General features: G+C 52.6%; 9 protein-coding genes across 9 annotated transcripts; 4 read left to right on the forward strand and 5 right to left on the reverse strand.

The window, feature by feature from the left end:
• Positions 1 to 163: 163 nt before the first annotated feature.
• On the reverse strand, positions 164 to 1,685 carry THR1_1 (Trihydroxynaphthalene reductase). The gene is made up of 3 exons (XM_062944674.1): positions 1,113 to 1,685; positions 763 to 1,061; positions 164 to 657 (listed from the first exon to the last, which is right to left on the reverse strand). The coding sequence occupies exons 1-3, from the start codon at positions 1,537 to 1,539 to the stop codon at positions 313 to 315; spliced, it is 1,071 nt and encodes a 356-aa protein (XP_062803527.1). The 5' UTR covers positions 1,540 to 1,685; the 3' UTR covers positions 164 to 312.
• A 197-nt stretch (positions 1,686 to 1,882) lies between these two features.
• Positions 1,883 to 3,655, reverse strand: QC764_209680 (uncharacterized protein; the record flags this gene model as incomplete). Its single annotated transcript, XM_062944675.1, has 2 exons — positions 1,883 to 3,073; positions 3,134 to 3,655. 2 exons carry the CDS (start codon positions 3,653 to 3,655, stop codon positions 2,057 to 2,059), a joined length of 1,539 nt encoding a protein of 512 aa, XP_062803528.1. The 3' UTR covers positions 1,883 to 2,056.
• Positions 3,656 to 4,330: 675 nt separating this feature from the next.
• Positions 4,331 to 5,462, reverse strand: ABZ2 (Aminodeoxychorismate lyase; the record flags this gene model as incomplete). Its single annotated transcript, XM_062944676.1, has 2 exons — positions 4,504 to 5,462; positions 4,331 to 4,445 (listed from the first exon to the last, which is right to left on the reverse strand). The coding sequence occupies exons 1-2, from the start codon at positions 5,199 to 5,201 to the stop codon at positions 4,331 to 4,333; spliced, it is 813 nt and encodes a 270-aa protein (XP_062803529.1). The 5' UTR covers positions 5,202 to 5,462.
• TOM70 (TOM (translocase of outer membrane) complex component) lies at positions 5,226 to 8,270 on the forward strand. Its single transcript, XM_062944677.1, has 3 exons — positions 5,226 to 6,005; positions 6,118 to 7,540; positions 7,601 to 8,270. The coding sequence occupies exons 1-3, from the start codon at positions 5,820 to 5,822 to the stop codon at positions 7,834 to 7,836; spliced, it is 1,845 nt and encodes a 614-aa protein (XP_062803530.1). The 5' UTR covers positions 5,226 to 5,819; the 3' UTR covers positions 7,837 to 8,270.
• A 473-nt stretch (positions 8,271 to 8,743) lies between these two features.
• QC764_209710 (uncharacterized protein) lies at positions 8,744 to 11,383 on the reverse strand. The gene is made up of 3 exons (XM_062944678.1): positions 11,059 to 11,383; positions 10,428 to 10,981; positions 8,744 to 10,254 (listed from the first exon to the last, which is right to left on the reverse strand). Exons 2-3 carry the CDS (start codon positions 10,494 to 10,496, stop codon positions 9,304 to 9,306), a joined length of 1,020 nt encoding a protein of 339 aa, XP_062803531.1. The 5' UTR covers positions 10,497 to 10,981; positions 11,059 to 11,383; the 3' UTR covers positions 8,744 to 9,303.
• Positions 11,384 to 11,717: 334 nt separating this feature from the next.
• On the reverse strand, positions 11,718 to 13,377 carry IMP4 (snoRNA-binding rRNA-processing protein imp4). Its single transcript, XM_062944679.1, has 5 exons — positions 13,190 to 13,377; positions 12,885 to 13,128; positions 12,789 to 12,823; positions 12,586 to 12,734; positions 11,718 to 12,536 (listed from the first exon to the last, which is right to left on the reverse strand). The coding sequence occupies exons 1-5, from the start codon at positions 13,193 to 13,195 to the stop codon at positions 12,080 to 12,082; spliced, it is 891 nt and encodes a 296-aa protein (XP_062803532.1). The 5' UTR covers positions 13,196 to 13,377; the 3' UTR covers positions 11,718 to 12,079.
• Positions 13,378 to 13,393: 16 nt separating this feature from the next.
• Positions 13,394 to 17,380, forward strand: NAM7 (ATP-dependent RNA helicase; the record flags this gene model as incomplete). The annotated part of the gene is made up of 3 exons (XM_062944680.1): positions 13,394 to 13,881; positions 14,013 to 14,326; positions 14,386 to 17,380. The coding sequence occupies exons 2-3, from the start codon at positions 14,049 to 14,051 to the stop codon at positions 17,378 to 17,380; spliced, it is 3,273 nt and encodes a 1,090-aa protein (XP_062803533.1). The 5' UTR covers positions 13,394 to 13,881; positions 14,013 to 14,048.
• A 1,117-nt stretch (positions 17,381 to 18,497) lies between these two features.
• On the forward strand, positions 18,498 to 19,787 carry QC764_209740 (uncharacterized protein; the record flags this gene model as incomplete). Its single annotated transcript, XM_062944681.1, has 2 exons — positions 18,498 to 18,974; positions 19,041 to 19,787. The coding sequence occupies 2 exons, from the start codon at positions 18,498 to 18,500 to the stop codon at positions 19,785 to 19,787; spliced, it is 1,224 nt and encodes a 407-aa protein (XP_062803534.1).
• A 732-nt stretch (positions 19,788 to 20,519) lies between these two features.
• Positions 20,520 to 22,423, forward strand: QC764_209750 (uncharacterized protein; the record flags this gene model as incomplete). Its single annotated transcript, XM_062944682.1, has 4 exons — positions 20,520 to 21,121; positions 21,307 to 21,642; positions 21,744 to 22,356; positions 22,415 to 22,423. 4 exons carry the CDS (start codon positions 20,520 to 20,522, stop codon positions 22,421 to 22,423), a joined length of 1,560 nt encoding a protein of 519 aa, XP_062803535.1.
• Between the last annotated feature and the right edge of the window lie 635 nt (positions 22,424 to 23,058).

Below are 23,058 nucleotides of genomic sequence, written 5' to 3' on the forward strand. Positions count from 1 at the left end.
GCTTGCGGGCGGTTTTTCCCGTCTTGCCATGTGCAGTCGCTTAAAAGAGAGAATATTTGCCCCTGAATAAGAGCAAGTTGCGCATCAAATCTACACCTTTATATGCCACCACATGTTGTACATGCGCAGAAACGGCAAATATATATTTCACAAGAGAACAGATACGCAACTCACGTAACAGGAAGTAAACCTTCAAGATACCGTTCAACCGGGTATCATTTTCATCCTTTTTTTATATCCCATCTATCTATCATTATTTATATCTTAAACCCCTTTTCGCCACCCTCTCTTCCACCCCTCTCTTGTCTCCGTTTACTTCGTCCTCACCACCGTCGTCCCCTCCGCCGGCTCCAGCACCTTCCAGCTGCACGTAATCTTGTTCTCCTCAAACTTCTTGATGATCCTGCTGGCAATCCCCTCAAAGTTGCTCGTCGCCAACGCCAGAATCGTCGGCCCGGCACCAGACAAGCAAACGCCCAACAGCCCCGGCTGCGTAGCAGGCGTCATGCTCTCCACAATCTCCGTCAGCCCCGGAATGAGCGTCTGCCTGTACGGCTGGTGCAGCTTATCCTGCATAGCAAGATAGATCAGCTCCGGATCAGGCGGGCTCTGGCCCAGCGCAACCGGCAAAAGCGCTATCCTCTGGAGGTTGAATGTCTGTTTCCCATAAAAATCAGCATCACTCAACCCCCCACTGTCCGTTCCTCACCCATCCAGAAAACGAAAAAAAAAAAGAAAAAAAAAAGAAGAAAAAAAACTTACCACATCGTTCCTAGGATACTCCGCCGGTAAAACCTGCCTGGCCTTCGCCGTAGGCACCTCAAACTCGGGAATGATGGCCACAGCCTTGATCTCCCCCGCCCAAGGGAACTTGATATGGTGCCCAATCCCCACCGGCGGCTCAGGAGGTCTATCCCCCGTGTCAACTCCCCCCTGCGGCGCAGGCAACACCTCACTGAGCGGGATCTCCACCCTCGCCGTGTCCTCGGGCGTCAACGGCTTCAGGTAAGTCCCGACAAACCCGCCAAACAACGAAGCCCCAACATTGTCAGGATGTCTCTCTGTCCCATATATCAGCAACCGTTTCCCCAAATCATCCCAAAAAGACTCACCAATCATCAAAATAAAATCAAACAACCTCTCCATGGTCAAATGGTGCAACCCGCCCACCTCCTTCCCCAACATCACCCCCGCCACAACCGCCGTCCCGCTCGACCCAAGCCCCCTCCCCAACGGAATAGGGTTCTTGACATGGATGTGCGTGTTCTTGGGAAAGGCCCTCTGGTCGTGACACCGGAGCACGTACAGCGCCACCCTCGTGATGAGATTCACCTCCGGGTCAAGGGAAATCTCATCCTCCCCTTCCCCTTCGTATGTGATCTTGCAGTTGAGGGGGTAATTCTCTGTTGAAGATGCAGGTGGGTCGACAGTGACGTGCAGCTCCAGGAACATTGACAGGGCGAGGCCGATGACGTCGAAGCCCGGGCCGATATTGGCGGAGGAGCAAGGGGATCTGATGACAAAAGATTGGGAGGCCATGCTTGCTGGTTGAGGAGAGAAGAAGGGGTGTTACAAAGGGGTCGTGATGTCGGGAAGAGCCGCTCCCGTCGTGTGTGTGTCACACTCTCTCAGCCAAAACGTGTGAGTGGTCTGTGTAACACCTGGTGAATGAGTCGAAATATTTTTGTTGAACCATCTGCCCGCGCATCCACATCCACCCACCGGGTCAACCCCCGATCACGGAGTGTGGGGTCGCAGCCCACCCCTCCAGGGCCTGAGCGCCGCCAGCTTGGCTGAAGGTGCCCCGGGCCGCTTGTAACCGCTGCAACCTACGCAGTACATTCACCTGATACTAAATTAAATTCACAATGATCAACAGTATCATGCCAAAAACACTGCTTGTATTGCATAATAAACTAATCCTACCAAAACGTTGCAGCAAACAAGGGGCCCGAATGTGTTCCTTCATCCATCACCCACAGAAGACGATTCAGCCATCCTATCATCTCACCTCTTACGATAAATCTGTCCAGCAGCCAGAATAATAACAACTCAACTAGCAATCAGAAGGGCAGACGAAGGCAGAATTGGCGATGCAGACCGACTTCTTGGCAGGGCTCTTGTCGAGCGTGCAAATCACCTTTTGCGCACCATCACCGTCTTTGGATGGCTCGGGAGCCTTCTGCTCCTTCTCGATCTTGGGAACGGCACCAAAGCGCGAGTTGCCCTGGTCCCAAATAGCGTAGATGGACTTCAAGAACGTGTCTCCAAGAATATCAAACGGCATGGAACCGCGCGACTGGACACCGCCGTAATAATTGCTCTCATCGGCTTCCGCAAAAATGAGATCCTCTTTCTGGATGACAAATTCTTTCCCACCGACAGCCACGCTAAACTCTGGAAGACTGTCAACCTTGATAGACTTAGGGATGAGATAGCCCTGGTACTTCTCGCTGTAGGCAGCTCCGTCGATCTTCTTGTACAGAGCGTCACAAGCCTCGTCTGAGATGAGCGCGAGGGTAGTGCCAGTGTCAGCAATGGCTTTGTTGTCAGACAGTTCGATCTTGTCACCATCAACGCTGGCACTCGTGCTGTCGAACATCCAGAAACCCTGAGAGTTGTCCACCTTGGCCCAGGTGATCTCCTCTCCGCATTTCTTGACCAGATCTTGATCGATCCAGCCAAAGGTATAGAAAGACTCGGGCTTGAGATCACGAGAGCTATAAAAGGCCGATGTGAATAGCTCGGCTTCCTTGGGGATATCCTCCTGCTCAATCATGTTGTCGACTGGGGTTGGCTGAGGATCGCGGATGCCCATGGTCGAGTGTACAGTGTTGATTTGCTTGAAAGCCAGTCCAAGGAGACCGCCCATGACGCCCTGGCTGAATTGTGAGGACACATGCTTGGCCACCTCAACCGCTTGTTTCTTGATGACGAGGCCACCAATGGAGATGGTATCCTGGCCAACAAAGCCGGACGCAGAGCTGCCATCACCGTACTCGATCTTCCAGCTTTTGTTGTGCATAGGTGCGAAGGTGCTGGACTGATCGTTCTTGAAAGCATCCGGACGAACCTGTGTTGGTAACTGTCAGCAGGCCATAGCAATCTGAAGGGGAGACGTTGTAGCAAATACCCAGAGGTCGGCAGAGCCAGTGTCAAAGTCCAACAGGACTTTCTGAGGAGGGGTACCGATCAACACCTCGCAAAGGTACTCCATGTCACCTTGTTGGTCTTGGGCCCCAACCTCTCCCGGCTTGTTGTCTCCCGTCTTCTCAACGAGAGAGGTCCACATGTCGCGTATGGCCCCCACGGCAAACTTGCCAGAGGTCCAGTTGGTGCTCGGGTCGCGGATCTTGCCGGAGGTAAGAGGGCCTGGCTTGGTGGGCTGGAGGCCATAGCGGTTGATGGCAGAAGCGTAGGCCTTGGTGCCATGGCGCTGGAACTTGCTGTTGGGGATGGCCTTGACTTTGTGCAGGCCGAGCTCGGCGCGGAGCTTGGACTGGGCAATGAAGATGGACTCCATGATGTTGTGTTGGTGGTGTGGGTTTTGGTAGTTGGGAGAGTCTTGGGTGTAATTGGTGGTGAGTAGAGAAAGGAGAAGCAGTTGTTGAAGGCTGAGGGTAGTGGTGTTGCTAAAGTAGGATGGTATTATCATGGGAAATCAAGTAGGAAATGAATGGGAAAACCGAAGAGGGGGTTCGTTTGCTTAAATAAGACTCATGCTGTCATGTGTGACTGGGTTGATGTCTGGATGGAAAGAACGAGGTGACCTTCGCCGCGCGGAGGAGCTCACACATGATGGCTGCCTTGGTACCAGCCATCAATTTCCGTTGTCGCTCTTTCCTCTCCATGATGGCTATGTTGATAACGCGCGCAAACCGCAGTCGCGTGTGACTCAAATCGCAGAAGCATTACGTCGACAGCAGGAAGGGCGCAATGGCAGAGTATTGTCATCGGTCGGCTGGTTTTAACGGCCGAGACTGGTGTTGGCAAGTGTTATCTGAAGCAGAGCCGCGGTGAGCCGTGGTGTTACCAGTTCCATCGTGTTTACCATGTGACAAAAGGTGCGACTGCTTGTTTTGACCGGTTGATACCAAGATTGTTTGCCTTGTCGCAGAGCGTGTTCATGAGCCATCCCGATAAGCCAGTCAACCGTGTTTCTCCAGCAAAACTCGCCCAGCCTCCCATGAGCCTTACACGAACCTCTATCGCGGATTTCCAATCACAGTAGACTCAGCATACTGCTATGGTCTAAGTAGGCCGCCCGCCTCATGATGCCACAGGTGACAGAATTGGCTTGCCACGCGTTTGACGTGGCCAGATAATCATCTCATGGGTTCAGTTTTACCCGCCCAAGTATGAACCCTCTAACTCCGGTGCTCAGCCAGCATTTTTCTCCATCAACCAGAGACTGAGCTAAAACAACCTCCTCAACAACAAGTCCCCTACCCAAACCCGTTAGCACATCGCCCCATATCAATCATCCCCTTCTTATAAACATACATCTCCAGAGCCCACCTCCTGGTGGTACCATCCTGCCCACCATGCCATTCTTTATCAGTCTCCTTATTCACGAACGGTGTGACCCATTTCCCATCCCGAAAGAAATAAGGCGTGCTAATCGACCCCTCCATTACCGACCCATCCTTGCTATCCACAATCAAGACTTCCCTGGAAATCGTGGGTGACGTGATACCGGCCCGTTGCCTCGCCTCATCGTATACTTGTCTCTGGCTGGTCTTGTAATGTGTGAACTCTGATGGATTGACGTTGTCTGTTGTGTCGACTACCACTTCGAACACACTGCCCGAGTACAAGTCCAGTGTAGGGGGGTCTAGTGTTGTTGGAAAGAGTCTTGAGAGGGGGACTGATGGGACGGGAGCGGACGTCACTGTTAGTTTCCCGTTCTGGAAAATGTCCACCCTTACTCGGGCTGGCTGGTCTTTTTGAGCGAGATGAGCTGTGATATTGTCCGCCAAAAGTTGAAGTCCAGCGTCACCAGTGAGAGAAGAGATGACATAGTCCCATTTCCAATGATGAGCTGCGCGAAGCATGCGGTCGCGGTGGTAGTCTAGCATGTAAAAGGGAGAGGAGTGGCCATGGTTCCAGCTTGCGTGGGTGAAGTCTGGGTGGGAGTGAACTTGGAGGAGGGCAGGGTCGTAACGAAGAGAAGTAAAGATCTGAAAATCGGACGATGCCATTTTGAATCAAGAATTGAACAAAGTGTTGAGCTATCTCCCAAAATCAAGGTGTAATTTGATTACTTCCTGATACTGCCAAAAAGCGACCCCTCCTAAATTGCCCCTGAGGGTTACTGTGGGGACCCGCAGAAGCTGGGCGTTCTGTGTTGACACAAGACAAATTATTGGTGCCTCAGGTTGCAATGCTGCTTCTGCTTGGTGTTGGTGGGGGTGGAGCTTGGACCTTGATTAGCAAAGAGTGAAGTCACCGTTTTCTTATCGGTGGCAGGAGGCAAGTCCAAAAGGTGTGCCAGGTCAGGTTCCGGAAAAACCGCGTGGTGGAGCAGGTTGCAGCAGTCGCAATTGGCGGGCCGCGCTGGACCGATTTTTTTTTGATCAAGCTTCCATGGCTTGCTGTCGGCTGCTCAGTTGCTGGGAGAGACGTCAAGGCTTTGCTTTGCAGGATATTCACAAATAATCTGCATCACCAACCCGGCCGTCCACCCACACCCAGTCCAGTGTTGAGTGGCTTGTTATCTCACTTTTTTTTTTGTTATCGTCCCCTCCCAGTCTTGACCACCCGTATCATCTTTCTCCGGCTGAGCCCTTCACTAAGCGCTCCCTGCACCCAAAAGAGCCATGGCTCCCACGATTGCTTCAGGCCCCGCGGGGACCACTGTAACAGTGCCGGGCAATTCATCGCTGTGGGACCGCATCTCCAACTGGGCCTCTGAGAACAAAGGCCTCGTCTATACCATTGCTGGCGTCGCCGTAGTGGTCACCGGTGCCGGTGTTGTTTACTATATCCGCAAGGGTCCTGATGAAGTGAGCAGAAGCACCCACCCTGTCGTCAACCCCATCATACCCCTCGTCGCCGCCGTTATCGTCGTCGTCATCGTCGCCTACCGGGATACTGACCCTTTGTTCTCTTTTCTAGGAGTCTGTCCCAAAGCCCAGCAAGAAGGAGAGGCGGAAACGGAAACAGGCCGAGAAGGAAGCCGAGAAGGGCGCTGCCGCCGAGAAGCAAGCAGAAACCCCCAAGACCGCCACAGTAGAGACCGCCGATGAGCTGCCAGAAATTGACGAGGCCAGTGTCATCGGCCTATCCGAATCCCAACGCAAGGAGTATGCCGCTAAGCTTAAGGAGGCTGGTAACAAGGCCTACAACCAGAAGGATTTCAACAAGGCTATTGAGCTTTACTCGAAAGCCATCCTTTGCAAGCCAGACCCAGTTTACTACTGCAACCGCGCTGCCTGCCACAACGCCCTGAGCGAATGGGAAAAGGTTGTTGAGGACACCACCGCCGCTCTTGCCTTCGACAATGAGTACATCAAGGCCCTCAACCGCCGCTCGAATGCTTACGACCACCTCGGCAAGTACAGCGAAGCTCTCCTCGACATCACCGCCAGCTGTATCATCGATGGTTTCAGGAACGAGCAGAGCGCGCAGGCCGTCGAGCGTCTTCTGAAGAAGTTTGCCGAGACCAAAGCGAAGGAAATCCTCGAAACCAAGCCCGCCAGACTGCCCAGCGCGACCTTTGTGGGCAACTATCTTCAAAGCTTCAGGGCCAAGCCAAGGCCAGCGGGGTTGGAGGATGACGCCGAATTGGACGAGGAGACTGGAAAGGGCCAGCTGCAAAAGGGTCTGAAGGCGATGGAAAGCAAGATTGCGCCATCGTACGAGGAGGCTGCCGAGGCTTTCGAGAAGGCTCTGACTCTGGGAGACCTCGGTGAATACGAGGCTTACGCTCACAACCTTCGCGGTACATTCCAATGCCTCAAAGGCAAGCATCAGGAGGCTTTGGCCGATCTGTCCAAGAGTATCGAGCTTGATCCCGGGCTCACCCAGAGTTATATCAAGCGGGCCAGCATGAATCTGGAGCTCGGTGCACCAGACAAGGCTGAGGAGGATTTCGAAGCCGCCCTCGCCAAGAACCCAGAAGACCCGGATATTTACTACCACCGCGCCCAGCTTCATTTCATCAAGGGCGAGTTCGCCGATGCGCAGAAGGATTACCAAAAGTCGATCGATTTGGACCCCGATTTCATCTTCTCTCACATTCAACTCGGTGTGACCCAGTACAAGCTCGGTTCCATCGCTTCATCCATGGCGACCTTCAGGCGGTGCATCAAGAACTTCCCCAAGATCCCAGACGTCTACAACTACTATGGTGAACTTCTCCTGGACCAGACCAAGTTCAGCGAAGCTATCGAGAAATTCGACACTGCCATTGAGCTGGAAAAGGAGACCAAGCCCATGTCGATGAATGTGCTGCCTTTGATCAACAAGTCTCTTGCCCTGTTTCAATGGAAGCAGGATTTCAGCGAGGCTGAGAAGCTCTGCGAGAAGGCCCTCATCAGTAAGTGGTTGCACATTTTCACATATCTTGTTCGTTGTTTGCTAACATGGAATTTCGTAGTTGACCCCGAGTGCGATATCGCCGTTGCCACCATGGCACAATTGCTTCTCCAACAGGGCCGCGTGACCGAGGCCCTCAAGTACTTTGAGCGTGCGGCTGAACTTGCCAGAACAGAGGGAGAGCTTGTCAGCGCCATCTCATATGCCGAGGCCACAAGAACCCAGATCCAAGTGCAGGAGAAGTATCCCGACTTGGCTAGCAAGCTGTCGGGCATGGGCGGCGGTGTGGTCCGATAGAAGGCTGTGCGGGTGTGGGGAAGCCGGACAGGAGCACAGATGCGAAGAATGCTATTTCGTTGGGTGGTGATATGACCGTCCTGCGATCTCAAAATTGAACCGTGATGAATGGTATACCCCGTCAAAACGCGCGCCGCAACTGGAGTCTGAACCGTTTTTCCAAACATGTATCATGAGCAGTCCATGGTGTTTTTTGTATTTTTCTTGTTCATCTCATACATCTGTATGACTGCATGCTTGGGGAGAGGGGGTGGGTAATATCTGTGTACGATGACGGGAGAGAAAGACTGGGGAAAGAAACAAACCAGCGGGTCGTCCCGCAACGAAAACCACGCCACTCTATTACGCAACCCATGGAGGAATGAACATCTCCTTTTTTCATGGTCATGATTCTTGTTTTTATTCTTGTTTGTCATTTAGGTGTGCGAGGGTTTTGTTTTTGGCTGGGTGGGGAAAGGGGGTGAGGGTGAGGGTGAGGGTGAGGGTGAGGGTGAGGGTGAGGTTGGTGGGAAGTATACAAGTACATTACTCTTGTTTCTTTACATATGTAGCTTTGGGAGAAGCGCTCAATGAGAATCGATCAAAAAGCGGTATAAGAAAAAGGTTGAACTCTTTGCTTTTTGTGTTGTGTCAAGGGATCCCAAATAACCCAGGCACCCTGCCCACAACATAATTAATACACACAAATAGGATAGTCCCCATATTATATTGCAAACTACACCTTGCGGGATAACCACTAGGCTCTGAAATATAGTTAATAGCCCTTCAAAGGTATTCAGAAGGCCTATTAATTTACCTTCGATGCATGGTTTACAACATCATATGGGCCAACCAACCTACTTGTGTCTATCAACTATTTTGTGGTGAGGGAGCCAGGGATGAAAGGATTGCGCAACGTCCAGAGGGGTGAGCGAAGGGAACAAAAAAAAGACATGAATTAATCCGTATGTACTCTGTACTTTTGTACATGCTACATAGTGGTTTACTCGAAAATAATTAACAACGCACGTGAGCCTCCTCCCCAATAAAAAAAAAACAAAAAAGAACAAGAAAAAACTACCATCTTCTCTTATACCTAGACTGAGAAGAAGGCAAGAAACCCCTGATTTCCCGCTCCCGGCCAATGACGGACCCATCATCATTAGCAGCATGTTCCATCAAAAACCCGTCATTAAGTCCCGCCTAACATCAATCACCAGTTACCACCACCAAACCAGGGTCCTGTTTTTGCGTTGCTACACGTCCCCCCCAACCCTATTGGGAGTCTATTATAATGATCTCGTAAATCAACATTTCCACCGCCCACGCCCTTCGCTCATACAAAATCAACAGATTGCATGTTGAAAACGCTCTCCTCCACTCTTTCGCATTACGCCTTTTCTCCTTGACAAAACAGGCGCCAAAAAGTGCCAAACACAACCCAGTCAATCAGCGCTTCCGCAAACGCGGATTCTAATATTGGCATGCTTATTGAGCGGAAGAGTTGTTCTTTTTGAAAAGAGAAACACCGACACCAACACCCACAGCGATGATGATCAGGATCAAGATGGTAATACCCAAGCACCACCACTTGAGCTTTCTCCGGTTGCGAGCGCTCTTGACAGCAGTCTGGATCTGGGTGTTGGCATTGCCGAGGTGGTCCGTCGTCTGCTCGGCCTTTTGAGCCACATCCTCGATGATGGCGCTCTGCTGGACGATCTGCTGGTTGAGGATGTCGAGAAGGTCGACAAGGTCGTTGATGGACTGTTCAATCTTCATCATGTCGTTGTGGCGAGCGCGGACATTGCCGAGAACTTCCGAGGCGCGGCCAGAGCGGTTGGAGCGGAGGGCAGTCTGGAAGATACCCTCGTCACCCCAGTTGGCATCAGCGGCTTGCTGCAGCTCGGCTTCGGTGGCGTTCTCGTTGACGATTCTGTACTGGCGCATGATCTGCTCGCGGCAGCGCTGTCTGTAGGCTTGCTCCTCCTGCAAGAACTTTTGGATGGTGTCCTTGAAATCATTGTTGAGACTGTCGAACTGGCGCTTCTTCAGGGCAAAGGTGCCGTGCTCGGCTGTCGTCCGCTCCGTATCCGTCTTCAAAGACTGGATCCGGTCCTTGATGGCCGTGTTCTTGAGTTGCGATTTGGCGACCTCGGCGTCGAGCTCGGCCTGAGCATGGCCGTCGGTGCTGGACAAGGCAGCATGGTGAAGAGATTCGACTCTGCGGATAATCTGGGTCAAGCCTTGAATTTCCTGGCGAATGGCCGACACGCGCTCGAGGAACTGGTTTTGGGTGAGGACGGTAGCTGATGAGCCGTACTGTTGCTGAGGAGGATCATATGGTTGCTGTTGTGGCGCGCCGTAGGGTTGTTGTCCGTAAGATTGTCCACCGTAGGGTTGTCCATACTGCTGTCCATATGATTGCATCTCATGCTGTTCCTGTCGACGGAAAGCGACGAGTTAGCATGTCAAACCCATGAACAGTAGTGCGCGCGCTTGGCGGTGACCGCAAAAAGAGCATCCGTGCCTCTATGAAAACAAGGCATATGACTTTCGGCGCTGTCCGGCCCATCCGCACCTGATACAGCGATGCGATTCAGAGAAATACTCACAGGTTGTCCATATCCGCCGCCATATCCAGCTTCGGCCGAGGGGCCCTGATTGTAAGGATTGTACGACATTGTAGCTGACGCAACTGCACCGCTTTCTGTTCAATTGATGTGTTTTGTCCTGGTCTCGTCGAAGGTTGCTGTAATGATATCTGTCGGGATCAATGCGATGGCGCGCGCTCTGTCGTTGTTCAACTTGCTTCCTTGAAAATTGACTGGAAGGAAGAAGTGGTAACTGGTTGTTGGTGGTTTGTGAAGGCTCGGATTGATCCAATCTCCCCCAGCTTGCGCTGCCTTGGCCTCTCCCGTCCAGTGCCTGCACGTTGCTGGCTGGTTGACAAGCACCCGAGTGGTCCGTTCAGGTGTGGCTGATGGCTTTTTGTCGCTGCACCTGGTCTCCACTTTGACGGTTTGATGGACCCGCAAATTTCCCTTTTCTCTCTCAGTTTTCAGGACGAGGTCCAAGCCGCCGCCCATACCAAACCCTTTTTGGTTCAGATGATGAACCCTGCGAGTCTTAGCCCCGTGCTTACGAGGCCTGCAGCGCGAGGCAGTGGCTTTTTTTTTTTTTTGGTTCTTCTTGTTAGGGGTCTTTTCAGGGCACGAGACCTAGGATCGGCGAATATAAACATACTGCATAGAAGACGATGTTGGAGAGCTTGGTATGGAAAGGAGCTGATGTACGTAAGGCACGGAGTACTTGAGCCCCTTTTTTCACAAGACGAAGCTGCTTAGCTGAAGCTTCGTCGTGGAGATAGCGGAGTCGAGCTCTTCCGTGTGTTCTGGACCATCCCGATAGAGCGGTCAAAACAAGGAAGGTATACCAGCTCACTTCTGTTCTCGGCAACCGTTGGACATCGTTTGTGGAATGGCAAGGCAACCTCCGAGACGGGCAGTGTGAGAGCTTTGAGCTCCTTCAATGATAACTGGTAGAAAGTCCTGGGCCTGGAAATTGTTCCGGCCCATTTCCCTGTTGATACTTGCTCATTGAACTCCCATAATCTGCAGCATTGTCTCATCACCAGCGGTGTTAAGCAATTATACCCGGATACCTACTAGGCACTTGCCCTCAGAAATAACATGTCGCTGTCCAGCTCCTCGGAATCATATGCAACGGTGGCAAACTTGATGGCGTCACCTGCAGCGAGGCTGAGGCTAATCTGCATGTCTCCCCACAATTGGTTGAAATGGTCCACTATCGCAGCTCTGGCTTTCCGTTTTTTAGATGGCAGTCACCGGGCACTGAAACAAAAGCGAGTGGCCCAACGTCTTACTATGAAGCTTCACAATTAAAACCGAGCCTTGTATGTGCTGGATCGCCCCCGGCACATTGCCCTTAAACCCCTCGATTATATAAGCAACCCGATTTTTCCCTTCCATTAAAACGCCCTGTCGCCATGACTCCTGCATCCACCCACTTCTTTGCACCGATTCTGCAACGTCCACCAACATCTGGGGTTTCCGTATTGCGCTGAGCCCGTGTCTCGCCATAGAGGGATATCCCCCTCCCACCCAAGCGCCGACTTGTCGACGCAGCTCTTCGTGGTTTGCCAGATGTCCTCTAGCTGGCCTGACCGCGTTTCTTCATACGGATGGTTGATCACCTTTCACTGTCCCTTCACTTGAAAACCAGGCCAAAAGTAACCCTATGCCGCTCAGAAGTAGTTCTTCTTCCTGCTGGTGCGAGTATACTGGCTTAGGTGCCATTCACTATCAGCATCCTTGTTCTCGAGTGTTCCCATGGTGATGGAGAATGGTCGCATAGTGAACCGTGGGCCAACCTCGGAAAGTTCGACTGAGTCGTAACTTGTCCTCACATACACGTGATGACGGACCTCGATGCAGTCGTCTTGGTTCACGAAAGTAATAACTCTGTTGCCTGCGGCTTTGCTGGCAGTAACGTCTCGTGGCGGGAACAAATGCTTCAGGATCTTGACAATTCTCAGACCCAGTTTTGTTGTAAAGCCTTCGAAAATGAGGTGCGGGTAGGATTCTGATACCGTTCCCTTGATCGACCTTGGAATATCGGCTCTGAGTACAACATTGTGAAGGGAAGCCATCAATGTCGGGCCGTGGGGGAAATGGCTGATGGTCATGGCCGTGGGTGTACCACTACTTCGGGTTAGAAGACATTCAATTAAAGCCAGTAAACATAACTCACCGATGTTCGTGCAGCAAAATCACATCACTGAGCTTCTCGGCTTGCGCTGAGCGGACCAGTTCTGGCAGCACCAAATTACCACGATTCAGTCTGATGCCCGTGGGAAATAGTAATCGCATTTCCTTGCTGAAAGACATGAGTCTCGAGCTCTATAGAGAAAAGGTTAGTCTCACAATGAAAAGATGACGGCAAATGACACTTACGGGGTCTCGAGAAGTAGTCACAAGAATGCGAGGGTCTAGAAGGAATATCAGCACCTGGCCATGTGCGCTTTCACCACCCACAGAAGAGAGCCATACCAACGACACCTGAAAGCTCGGAGTATTCATCATCGATATCGAGAGAATCATCCTCGGCGACGTCGCGCGACGCATCGTAGTCGTAGTCTTTGCGAAGTTGTGTATCTTTGGCGAGTTCTGGATCCAGCGGCTTGCCCGAAGCCAAGGCAGCTCTCAGCTTCGCCCTCTTCTCTGAAACTTCGGCATCGCGCAGAAGAACTGCTTTTCGGTAGAGATAGTCTCGCCTTTGCCTGGCTTGTTTGCGCTGAAGATACTTGTTAGATGTGGATACACGAGGTTCGGGGCAGCGACATCCAAGCACTGACAATCATTGTGAATGTTGTTGGTGTGACGCTTTAATCTGCAGGATGGCGAACGGCGCGCTGAGAGATATCGCTTTCAGAGTTTCGGGATCTGTAAATTTTGGCGTAGTTTGCTTGCTGAATGGCCAAAAGGGTTCTCGAAATGGCTTTTTGAAGGTTACCACAGCGCTGCAGAAAATAATTCCCCTGCAAGGCTGAGAAGCAAACGCTATCAGCGCCTATCAATCGGCCATATCAGTGGAGGGGCACCAACAGAAAAAGGAAGCACGGACCCCTGGCCAACTTTTTTCCCACCTGCCGTGCAGCTGTACCCGCAGCCTGATAGCCGCCACTTTCCACTTTGGGAGGCGTCTCTTTTGCTATGAGCGCTGACAAGGTGCAGGATTCCCACAGCCAAAAAATCGCAAACCGCCGGCAGCGAGCAACGAAACACGAATTTCCAGAGCTTCCCTCACCACCCATTCATTCTGTGGACTTGCAAGCCCATCAGCTGCCTCGATTTCCTGTGTCAGCGATGATGTGACCGTCCCGTCGCTTGCAATCCCATCAGCTCTTTTTTTGTCTCTATCAACGTCCTGTCACTGCGACATCCCAACGATACCTAGACAGCCGCGCGCAGTGTGTGCCCTCCAACCTACCAAATAATAATTCTCGACCGGTGATTCAAGGTTAGCCTCGGCAGCACCCAACACGTTGTGCGCCATTCCCCTCCCTCATTTCGTCGCGTTCAAGCAACATTAGCATACTTTTGCCCCCCGTCCTCTTGTCACACATCTCTCTTGCCTGCAAGTCCCATGATTGCGTTCGCCTGCTTACCATCCTGCAGCCCAAGTGTCCCGGCACCCTTGCCGTCTGTTTGATAATGGAGGACGCCTTCAACCACCTCGGAAACCACCTTGTTTCCGACTCTGCCGCCACCATTAATGCCACCGCCGACGACTTCGACGATGAAACCGAGAGCTTCCTGGGCGATCTTAAGGAACACGGCTCCCCGACAAACGCCCTCCGTCGCCATGATGACAATGACAACCAGGGCCCCGAAGACTTCCGCGATGATGACAGCAACTTCAGTGGCCCAAGAAACGATGTAAACTCGAGAGGTCCAGAAGAGGAAAAGGAGCTGCCCGCTCACGCTTGCGCGTAGGTCATGGGTTTTGGGGAGCATGGTGGGGGTTATCATGACTGACTGGTTTACGTAGGTATTGCGGCATTCACTCCCCGTCCTGTGTGGTCAAGTGCATTGCAAAGGAATGCAACAAGTGGTTCTGCAGTGCTCGTGGTAATTCGAGTTCCTCACATATTGTCAACCACCTTGTACGAGCCCGCCACAAGGAGGTTCAGCTTCATCCCGAGTCAGCCCTTGGCGATACCACCCTCGAATGCTACAACTGCGGCAACAAGAATGTCTTTATGCTGGGCTTCATCCCCGCCAAATCCGATACCGTTGTCGTTCTTTTGTGTCGCCAACCTTGCGCTGCTGGCAGTTCGGCCAAGGACATGAGCTGGGATGTTTCGCGATGGCAACCCCTCATCGAGGATCGGTCCTTTCTCAACTGGATTGTCTCCCCACCGACCGACGCCGAACAGCTTCGAGCTCGCCATTTGACCCCGCCCATGATTGCGAAACTTGAGGAGATGTGGAAAGAGGCTCCAAGTGCCACTGTCGCCGATCTGGAGAAAGGAACCGGCGTAGACGACGATCCGCATCCCGTGCTCCTCAAGTACGATGATCCGTACCACTATCAGAATGTCTTTGGGCCCCTTGTGAAGATGGAGTCGGACTATGACAAGAAGCTCAAGGAAGCGCAGTCTGAGGACCATCTCGTGGTTCGCTGGGATATGGGTCTGAATAACAAGCACCTGGCCAGCTTTATCCTGCCCAAGATCGAATCCGGCGATGTCAAATTGGCCGTGGGCGATGAGATGCGCATCAAGTACAAGGGCGAACTTCGTGCCCCATGGGAGGGTGTTGGATATGTTATCAAGATCCCCAACAACCAGTCGGACGAAGTTACCCTTGAGTTAAGAAAGGCGGCGAACGACAAATCGGTCCCCACCGAATGCACGCACAACTTCTCGGCCGACTATGTCTGGAAGGCCACGTCCTACGACCGTATGCAATTCGCTATGAAGACCTTCGCTGTGGATGAGCTCAGTGTTTCTGGGTACATTTTCCATAAGTTGCTGGGCCACGAGGTAGCCGTTGCTCCCATGAAGACGCAGATGCCGAAGAGGTTCCACGTTCCAGGGTTGCCTGAGCTGAATCACAGTCAGATCACTGCCATCAAGACTGTTCTGTCCACCCCTCTCAGTTTGATCCAGGGGCCGCCAGGTACCGGAAAGACGGTCACCTCAGCCACCATCATCTACCATCTTGCCAGAATGAACAATAGTCAGGTTCTCGTCTGCGCCCCCTCCAACGTTGCTGTCGATCAGCTTTGCGAACGTATTCACCGCACGGGTCTCAAGGTCGTTCGCTTGACAGCCAAGTCTCGTGAGGATGTCGAATCGTCCGTCAGCTTCTTGGCCCTCCACGAGCAGGTCCGCCTTTACAAGCAGAGCAGTGAGCTCACAAATCTCAACAAGCTCAAGGCCGCCGCAGGTGAACTATCTTCTCAGGACGAGAAGAGGTTCAAGCAACTGACTCGCCAGGCCGAGAGGGAGATTCTCAACAGCGCTGATGTCGTGTGCTGCACTTGCGTCGGTGCCGGCGACCCGAGACTGTCCAAAATGAAGTTCCGGAACGTGCTGATCGACGAGTCTACTCAGTCAGCTGAGCCCGAGTGCATGATTCCTCTTGTCCTCGGATGCAAGCAGGTTGTTCTTGTTGGTGATCACAAGCAGCTCGGCCCCGTCATCATGAACAAGAAGGCGGCCAAGGCTGGTCTTAACCAGTCTCTGTTCGAGAGGTTGGTCAAGCTCAACCTGGTTCCCATTCGGCTCAACGTTCAGTATCGTATGCACCCTTGCCTTTCAGAATTTCCTTCCAACATGTTTTACGAAGGGTCGCTCCAGAACGGTGTCACCATAACTGAGCGCCTTCGCAAGGATGTCGACTTCCCGTGGCCTGTTGCTGAAACTCCGATGATGTTCTGGTCCAACTTGGGCAATGAAGAAATTTCGGCATCCGGAACATCTTACCTGAACCGCACCGAAGCTTCCAACGTGGAGAAGATTGTTACTCGCTTCTTCAAGGCTGGTGTGAAGCCGTCTGATATCGGTGTCATTACTCCGTACGAAGGCCAGCGCAGCTACATTGTCAGCACCATGCAGAATACGGGCACTTTCAAAAAGGAGAGCTACAAGGAGGTCGAGGTTGCTTCGGTCGACGCTTTCCAGGGCCGTGAGAAGGACTTTATCGTTCTTTCTTGCGTCCGTTCCAATGACAACCAGGGCATTGGTTTCTTGTCCGACCCTCGTCGTCTCAACGTCGCGCTCACTCGAGCCAAGTATGGTCTTGTCATCATCGGCAACCCCAAGGTTCTGTCCAAGCATGAGTTATGGCATCATCTTCTTGTTCACTTTAAGGATCGCAAGTGCTTGGTAGAAGGCCCTCTTACCAACCTTCAGACTTCCCTCATCCAGTTCAGCCGGCCCAAGATGAGCTTCCGTCCCCGCCACAACGCACAGGCCCAGCATGTGTCTGGTGGTTTTACCAACGGCAGAGGTTATGGCGGCGCTGTCAACGGCTCCCACCGCGATTTCGACACTGGCTCGGTGCTTTCGTATGCTAACGGTATTCCGGATGATGTCTCGTCCATTCACAGCTCTGCCTTGGGTGGCGCGGGCCTTACATCGGCTTACCCTCAGATGTTCTCCAACTTCCATCCAGAGCAGTGGCCCGGCTTGCCCGGGGCCAACCAGGCTAGCCGTCCCGGGGCCAAGGGTCGTGCTCGCATTGCTGAGAGTGTTGCTGGCGAGAGCGTTGCCAACAGCGAGTGTACGGATGCGAGTGCGAGTGTTATTGGTGGCAAGGGCGTCGGTCAGGGTGGTGCGAGCCTGGGAGCTGGTCTTAGCGAGGCTATCAGCTCGGCTCGTCCTACCTCGTACAGCCGTAGCGACCGTCTCAAGCAGTACGTGGAGAGCGGCGGGCGCAGTCTCGGCTTGGGCAGCGGATATGGCCGTCGCTTCGATGATGACGAGAAGAGCGTCAGCACAGCGTTTGCTAGTCAAATTGGGACAGGGTTCGACTGAGTGTTTTGAGCAGCGTGGTTGTGCTGGTATTGTTTTTGAAGCAAAACCAAACAACTGAAGCAGTTATCGCACCAAGCAGCATATGGAGGACCATCTCGTCTGGCTCCGCCCAGCATACCTCGGTCGAGCACGCAACTTCGGATCCGCCCGGTCGTTCCTGATCGGTCATGAAAACGAGTCACAGTTTCCGGGAGCGCTGATCCTACCTACTCTGGTAGAGACTGGGCACATATATCCTTCTGCGCCTCGCAGCGACCCGCCGCTGCCAAAGCGTTGCTCTGACGACCTATGGTGCCTGTCGATTCTTAACAGGCAGATGTGGCTCGACCGGCCTCGGAGGCCTCGAGTTTTGAGATGCAGGAGGTAGTTGAGAATTGTTAGGGTCTTTTGTTCCAGCATTACGTCGCTCAGGGGAGGGAGCTAGTGTAGCGAGCCGAGGTGGTCACACATGTGGCATGGACAAGTCGGTCCAGCCTTCTGTACCACCCAGGGGCATCCTGTCTTGGAACTAGCTATGGACGAGAAGGACAGCGGTGGTAGTCTGATAAATTTTGGGGAGGAAGGCTGAAGGTAGCCGCTCATTTTCACGCCTGTTGGGCATTCACTTCGTATAGGCTGGATATCTGACTTGATCAGATTCTAGTGCTGAAACACTAACCACTAGTCACTCGTTCACTCCTATTTGAGATTGGTGATTTCTAAGCAAACGAGCGGATAGATAGATAGAGGATCAGAATAGCACTATCATTTATTCCGCTACCATATGTGCCCCTTATCATTGTGAAGTCTTCGATCCGCTAGACGCGACACGCTTCTTTCTTTTGTGAGTCTCGACGATCAAGTAACACGAGCTCACGTGAAGATAGCCGATAAAAGCCATGGGTTCTAAGGGAAAGTTCCACTGTGACCTCATCCTGCCCCACCCTTTGCCTGCCACGCACCACCACTGGGCAACCCCACCCCGCCTTTTTGGAGTCGCAGACCCAACCAAGCTGATGATCATGCTGGTTGGGGGTTCAGCGATGCACGTTCTAGATTACCTAGCACACACCTTAAACTTTTTGGCGCCACGGTACCTGAATACTCGAGCCTTTCAAAAGCCCAACATATAACCATCATGGCGTCGTCCCCGAAAGATCTAGCGCCGGACGTGACAACAACCACAGTCACCCCCGACACCACGGTTACAGAAAGCGGAGCGGGCGCCGCTGCCGCCAAGCCGGAGACTAACACGACGTTGGGCGGTGATGGTGCGGAGACGACGACGAGGAGGGCAGCTACCTTTAGTGTCTCACCATCACAGTCACAGCAGCAGTCTGGAACAAACGGTGGCAGTGGTAGTGGTGGTGGTTCTGTCAAGTCGGCGGCGGCCAACGGGAACTCAACAGCCGACATTGACACGACCAACCCCCTCGACTTTTCCGAAGACGTCTCGGCGGACAACTCCCTTCCTACGCTGGCGACGCTGAAGAAGATTGACAACTACATTGTGCTGGACCGCAATGGAAAGTCGCACACGTTCCGGTCGCTGTACACGGGGCGGCATGTGGCGAGGAGGGTGTTGCTTGTGTTTGTTAGGCATTTTTACTGTGGTGTATGTGTACTCTCCGTTTACCCCTCCCGTGGTATGATTGATGACTGATTGTGATGGTGGGGATAGAACTGTCAAGATTACCTCCGGACCTTGTCGTCTGCGTTTTCGCCGTCGGATTTGCTGGGTTTGCCCATCCCGACGTTTATCGTTGTGATTGGGTGTGGCGATCCGGGCTTGATCGATATGTACACCTCTGAGACTGGGTGTCCTTTTCCTGTTTACACGGATCCCACGCGGAAATTATATGCGGAGCTGGGCATGATTCGGACGTTGGCTTTGGGGGAGAGGCCGGCGTATACAAAGACTCATCTGGTCAGGTCGAGTTTGGCGAGTGTGGTTCAGGGTCTGAAGCAGATACCCAAGGGGCTGGCGCACAAGGGGGGCGATTCGAGGCAGATAGGGGGCGAGTTCTTGTTTGAGCCGGTTAGTGGGGAGGATGTGGCTAGTCCGATCAAGGAGTTGGGGGAGTGGGGGAGGGGAGAGAGGGCTGGGAATGGGGATGGGGAGAGTGTGAAGATGGGGGTAAGGCATAGGGCGAGTGAGACGCCGAGTATTGATGGGAAGAACATGGAGTTGGGAGGGGATGGGAGTGAGGGGGTGGATAAGATTGTTAGTTGGTGTCATAGGATGAGGAATACGAGGGATCATGCAGAGGTGCCGGAGTTGATGGAGGTGTTTGGGATGGCGGTGGGGGAGATGGAGAAGATACCCGGGGATGTGAAGGGGTTGGAGAGGGAGAGGTGGGAGAGGGCGATTAGGGAGAGGAAGGGAGTAGGTTTGGGGGGGAAGGGGAGGGGGAGTTTAGAGAGATGACTTTGAGGGTGTGATTGGAAAGCTGATTGGATTGGGTTTATTCAAGTGTCAAAGCATGCATTTTAGCAAGCAGGAGTTTTGATAAATGGGAATTAAAATGATCTTATGCTCTGGGTCGTGGTCCGCACGGATAGATTTGTGAAGTCAGGTTGTGTACACGACATACGGGAGTTTCCGAGTGCATCGATGTTTTACGCCCTTCAAACGTTTGTCTCTCCTGAGATAATAGAGCAAACAACAGTCAGGAAGGATAACCCCTGGAGGGACTGTGATACCATCGGATGTGAATAGTGCGCTTCATCAAATGATAGCCCCATATTATCCGATGTCGTCAAGCGCACTGCGTATTGGTAGTCTCTCGCGGAGTGGCTAGCATACGCTAGGTATGCTCTCATCGTGCCCTTTCCACCAAGTAATCCGGTGCAACATTTCTGGTGAGAGTCTGGGGAAGATATTCTGTGGTTTCTCTGGCGCGGTAGTTCAACCTCCAAGTAACGAAGCACAAGGCCATTTCCCATCTAACCCACCGTGTAATCTCTTGGTTGTCTTGTTTACAATAATTCCACATTGTGCCCCTTTACGTATCCTTTCCCCGCCTACCTAATCAGCATCTCTGTATTTTTTTTTTTTTTTTTTGCCTTTTTCATCCTCACCGCCCATCTATCTCCCTTCGATGTCTCCTCGATCAGGATGGCTTCCCAGGTACCCTGCCCCATCCCAGGAAACCCGACCATGTACGGCCTCGGCCTCCGCACGTCCTTTTACCTCCTCCACCTCTCGACCCTGTTCCTCGAGCTCCTAGAGCAGGAATATATCGTCCTTCTCCTGTCCGCCGAGCTCGTCCTCAACTTTGCGCTTTTGCTTGCATTGATATTGCAGGTTGCTGCTGGGGGGTTGCATATTGTTGAGGTGTATATTCTTCTTCTTCTCCTCTCCGTCACTGTCTACCTCTTCGTCCCGAGACATGCGGCGGATTTGGCAATGGTGTTTTGTCCTCATTTGGGGTTGCGGGTGAAAAGTAGGGGGAGGGGGGTAGATGTGCTGGGTTGTTTGAGGGGGGGTTATGGATTGGTTGTGGTTGGTGTGCAGGTTTGGTTTTGGGGTAGGGGGGTGGATTCGGTTAGGTATGATGACGGTGGTGGTGGTGGTGGTGGTGATGGGAAAGGGTGTTTGGAGTATGGGTTTTTGTTTGGGGCGATGGATCTTAAGAGCGGGAGTATGAAGGGGTTGAATATTTTGTTGGTGTTGGGGATGCTGACTGGGGGGTTGGTGGTGGTGGGTTGTGTGAAGAGTGGGTGGTGGGGGGTTAGGAAGGGAGGGAGGAAGAAGAAAATGTGAGTCGCCCCTATTTTTCATCTCTGCCCCTAATCGTTGCCGGGTGGGTTTATTTTTCTTTTCTTTTTTCGGTCGTGGTAGAAAGTGACATTTTCCACTTTCCTTTTTCGGAGGTGGTGTGGTAGGCCGCAGCTTGATGATAGCTAACCGTCGGGGACAAACTCACCGAGATTAGCCGCTCAAGGTGGGAAGCACAAAAGTGGTTGGAGGCCTTGGGGGGCCTTGCGATCGCCGTAACCGTGATCGTTGCGATTGAGCTGACGATTCGATGGAACCGCATCGGGGCTGAGAACAGTGTAAATCAGGCAACCACCGCCGCCCAACTCATCCCGCTCTTGCTGGTTATCGCACTCATTTCGACATTTTTGTACGGGGTCTTCAGTAACGACAAGTCAGACGACGGTAGTCTGGTTGTTACGCTTGAAGCAGGGTCATCATCGTCGCCATCGGGCTCAGGTACTGGGTCAAGCCCATCCGGCTCTGGTGGTTCCGGTCCTACACCAGTTGTCGTTGCTGAAAGGTAAAACTCTATTGAGTCTTATCAACTTGAATCTTTTACTTACATGGATTCAGATCACGATCTCAAACACGCCGATCTAGATCTCGTCAAAGTTCCCGCAGACCACCAGCCCCATCACCACCAATGCCACCATCAAGACACAGCCCGAGATTCCCTGGGCCACCACCCGGTCCACCTCCAGCTTCTCATCACAGCGGCTACAGTCACAGCGGCTATAGTCACAGCGGCTCACCTACTCCTCCATCGCCTCTGAGCCCAAGGATAATCAACGTCTCACCCTCCGGGCCAGTAGCTAGACCATCAGTCAACTATTATCGCCAAGTGGCTCCCCATCCCTACTTCCCGTATGAAGGACCCGAGTACTACGACCCGAACAGATCACCTCCCCGCATGTCAGGAGGTATCGGGGCAAGGTGGCCACGTTTCGCGAAACCAATGGGTCCCCGCCCGCCTCCCTCTCCTACCAAGTCAATAGACCCAGCCAACGACAAACTCTGGGACGAAGTTCTCAGCGGCGCACCAGGCACACAAGGGGAACCACTGATAACTCAAAAAGACATCGACGACTTGTTCAACCCGCCACCGTCAGCAATGCTGATTACCGATGCGGATGTGGCGGCTGTGATGGAGCCTTTGGTGACAGACGCAGATGTGGAGGAAGTGATAAGGGAGATGCTGACGGAGCAGGACATAGCAGACGCTCTGAAAGATAAGGTTACTGACGCTGATGTCGACAGGGTTATGAGGTCTAGTTTTACTGATGCCGATGCAGAAGCCGTGATGGGGGATTTGATACCGGATGAGTTGGTTGAAGAGGTGATGATGAGTGGGGCGATACCGGATGAGATGGTGGAGGAGGTGATGAAATCTCCCAGACAGGCAAAGGTCGAGGATGAGAGTGATCACCTAAGTCAGCAGGCCCATGACTCCGAGGATTCAGATGAGGAGGAAGAGTCGAGTTCGGATAGCAGTTCGGATTCAGGTTCAAGTTCAAGTTCGAGTGGAGAGAGGCATGATGAAGATGAGGATGAAGAAAAGGGTCCGGCCGAGTCGATTCCGGAGACGGAGACTGAACCCCGTACACCTAGGTCGGTACGTTGGGCGATGCCTCTGGACGAGGAAATTGATTCGAGGTATGCTTCTGATGGTGGGTTCTATCACTCACCTGAGCTTAGAAGCAGGGACGATGACGTGGAAGAGATGGTGAGAGATCGATACGGTGATGATGATGCTCGAATAGTTGCTGTAGTTCGCTATTTTCCTACTGCTGGGTATTCATCAGGCTATGGGTCGTCATGGGGTCAGAAATACTAAAACAAAATGCACCATTACGAAAGCAGCTTTTTGCTGTGGCGGATGATGGTGTTCAGGAAGTTCATAAGACAAGTCATAAGAAAGGCCAAGCGAACTTGGTGG

The sequence above is a fragment of the Podospora pseudoanserina genome, chromosome 2 (assembly GCF_035222485.1).
Source record: "Podospora pseudoanserina strain CBS 124.78 chromosome 2, whole genome shotgun sequence".
In the NCBI taxonomy this organism is placed as follows: Eukaryota; Fungi; Ascomycota; class Sordariomycetes; order Sordariales; family Podosporaceae; genus Podospora; species Podospora pseudoanserina.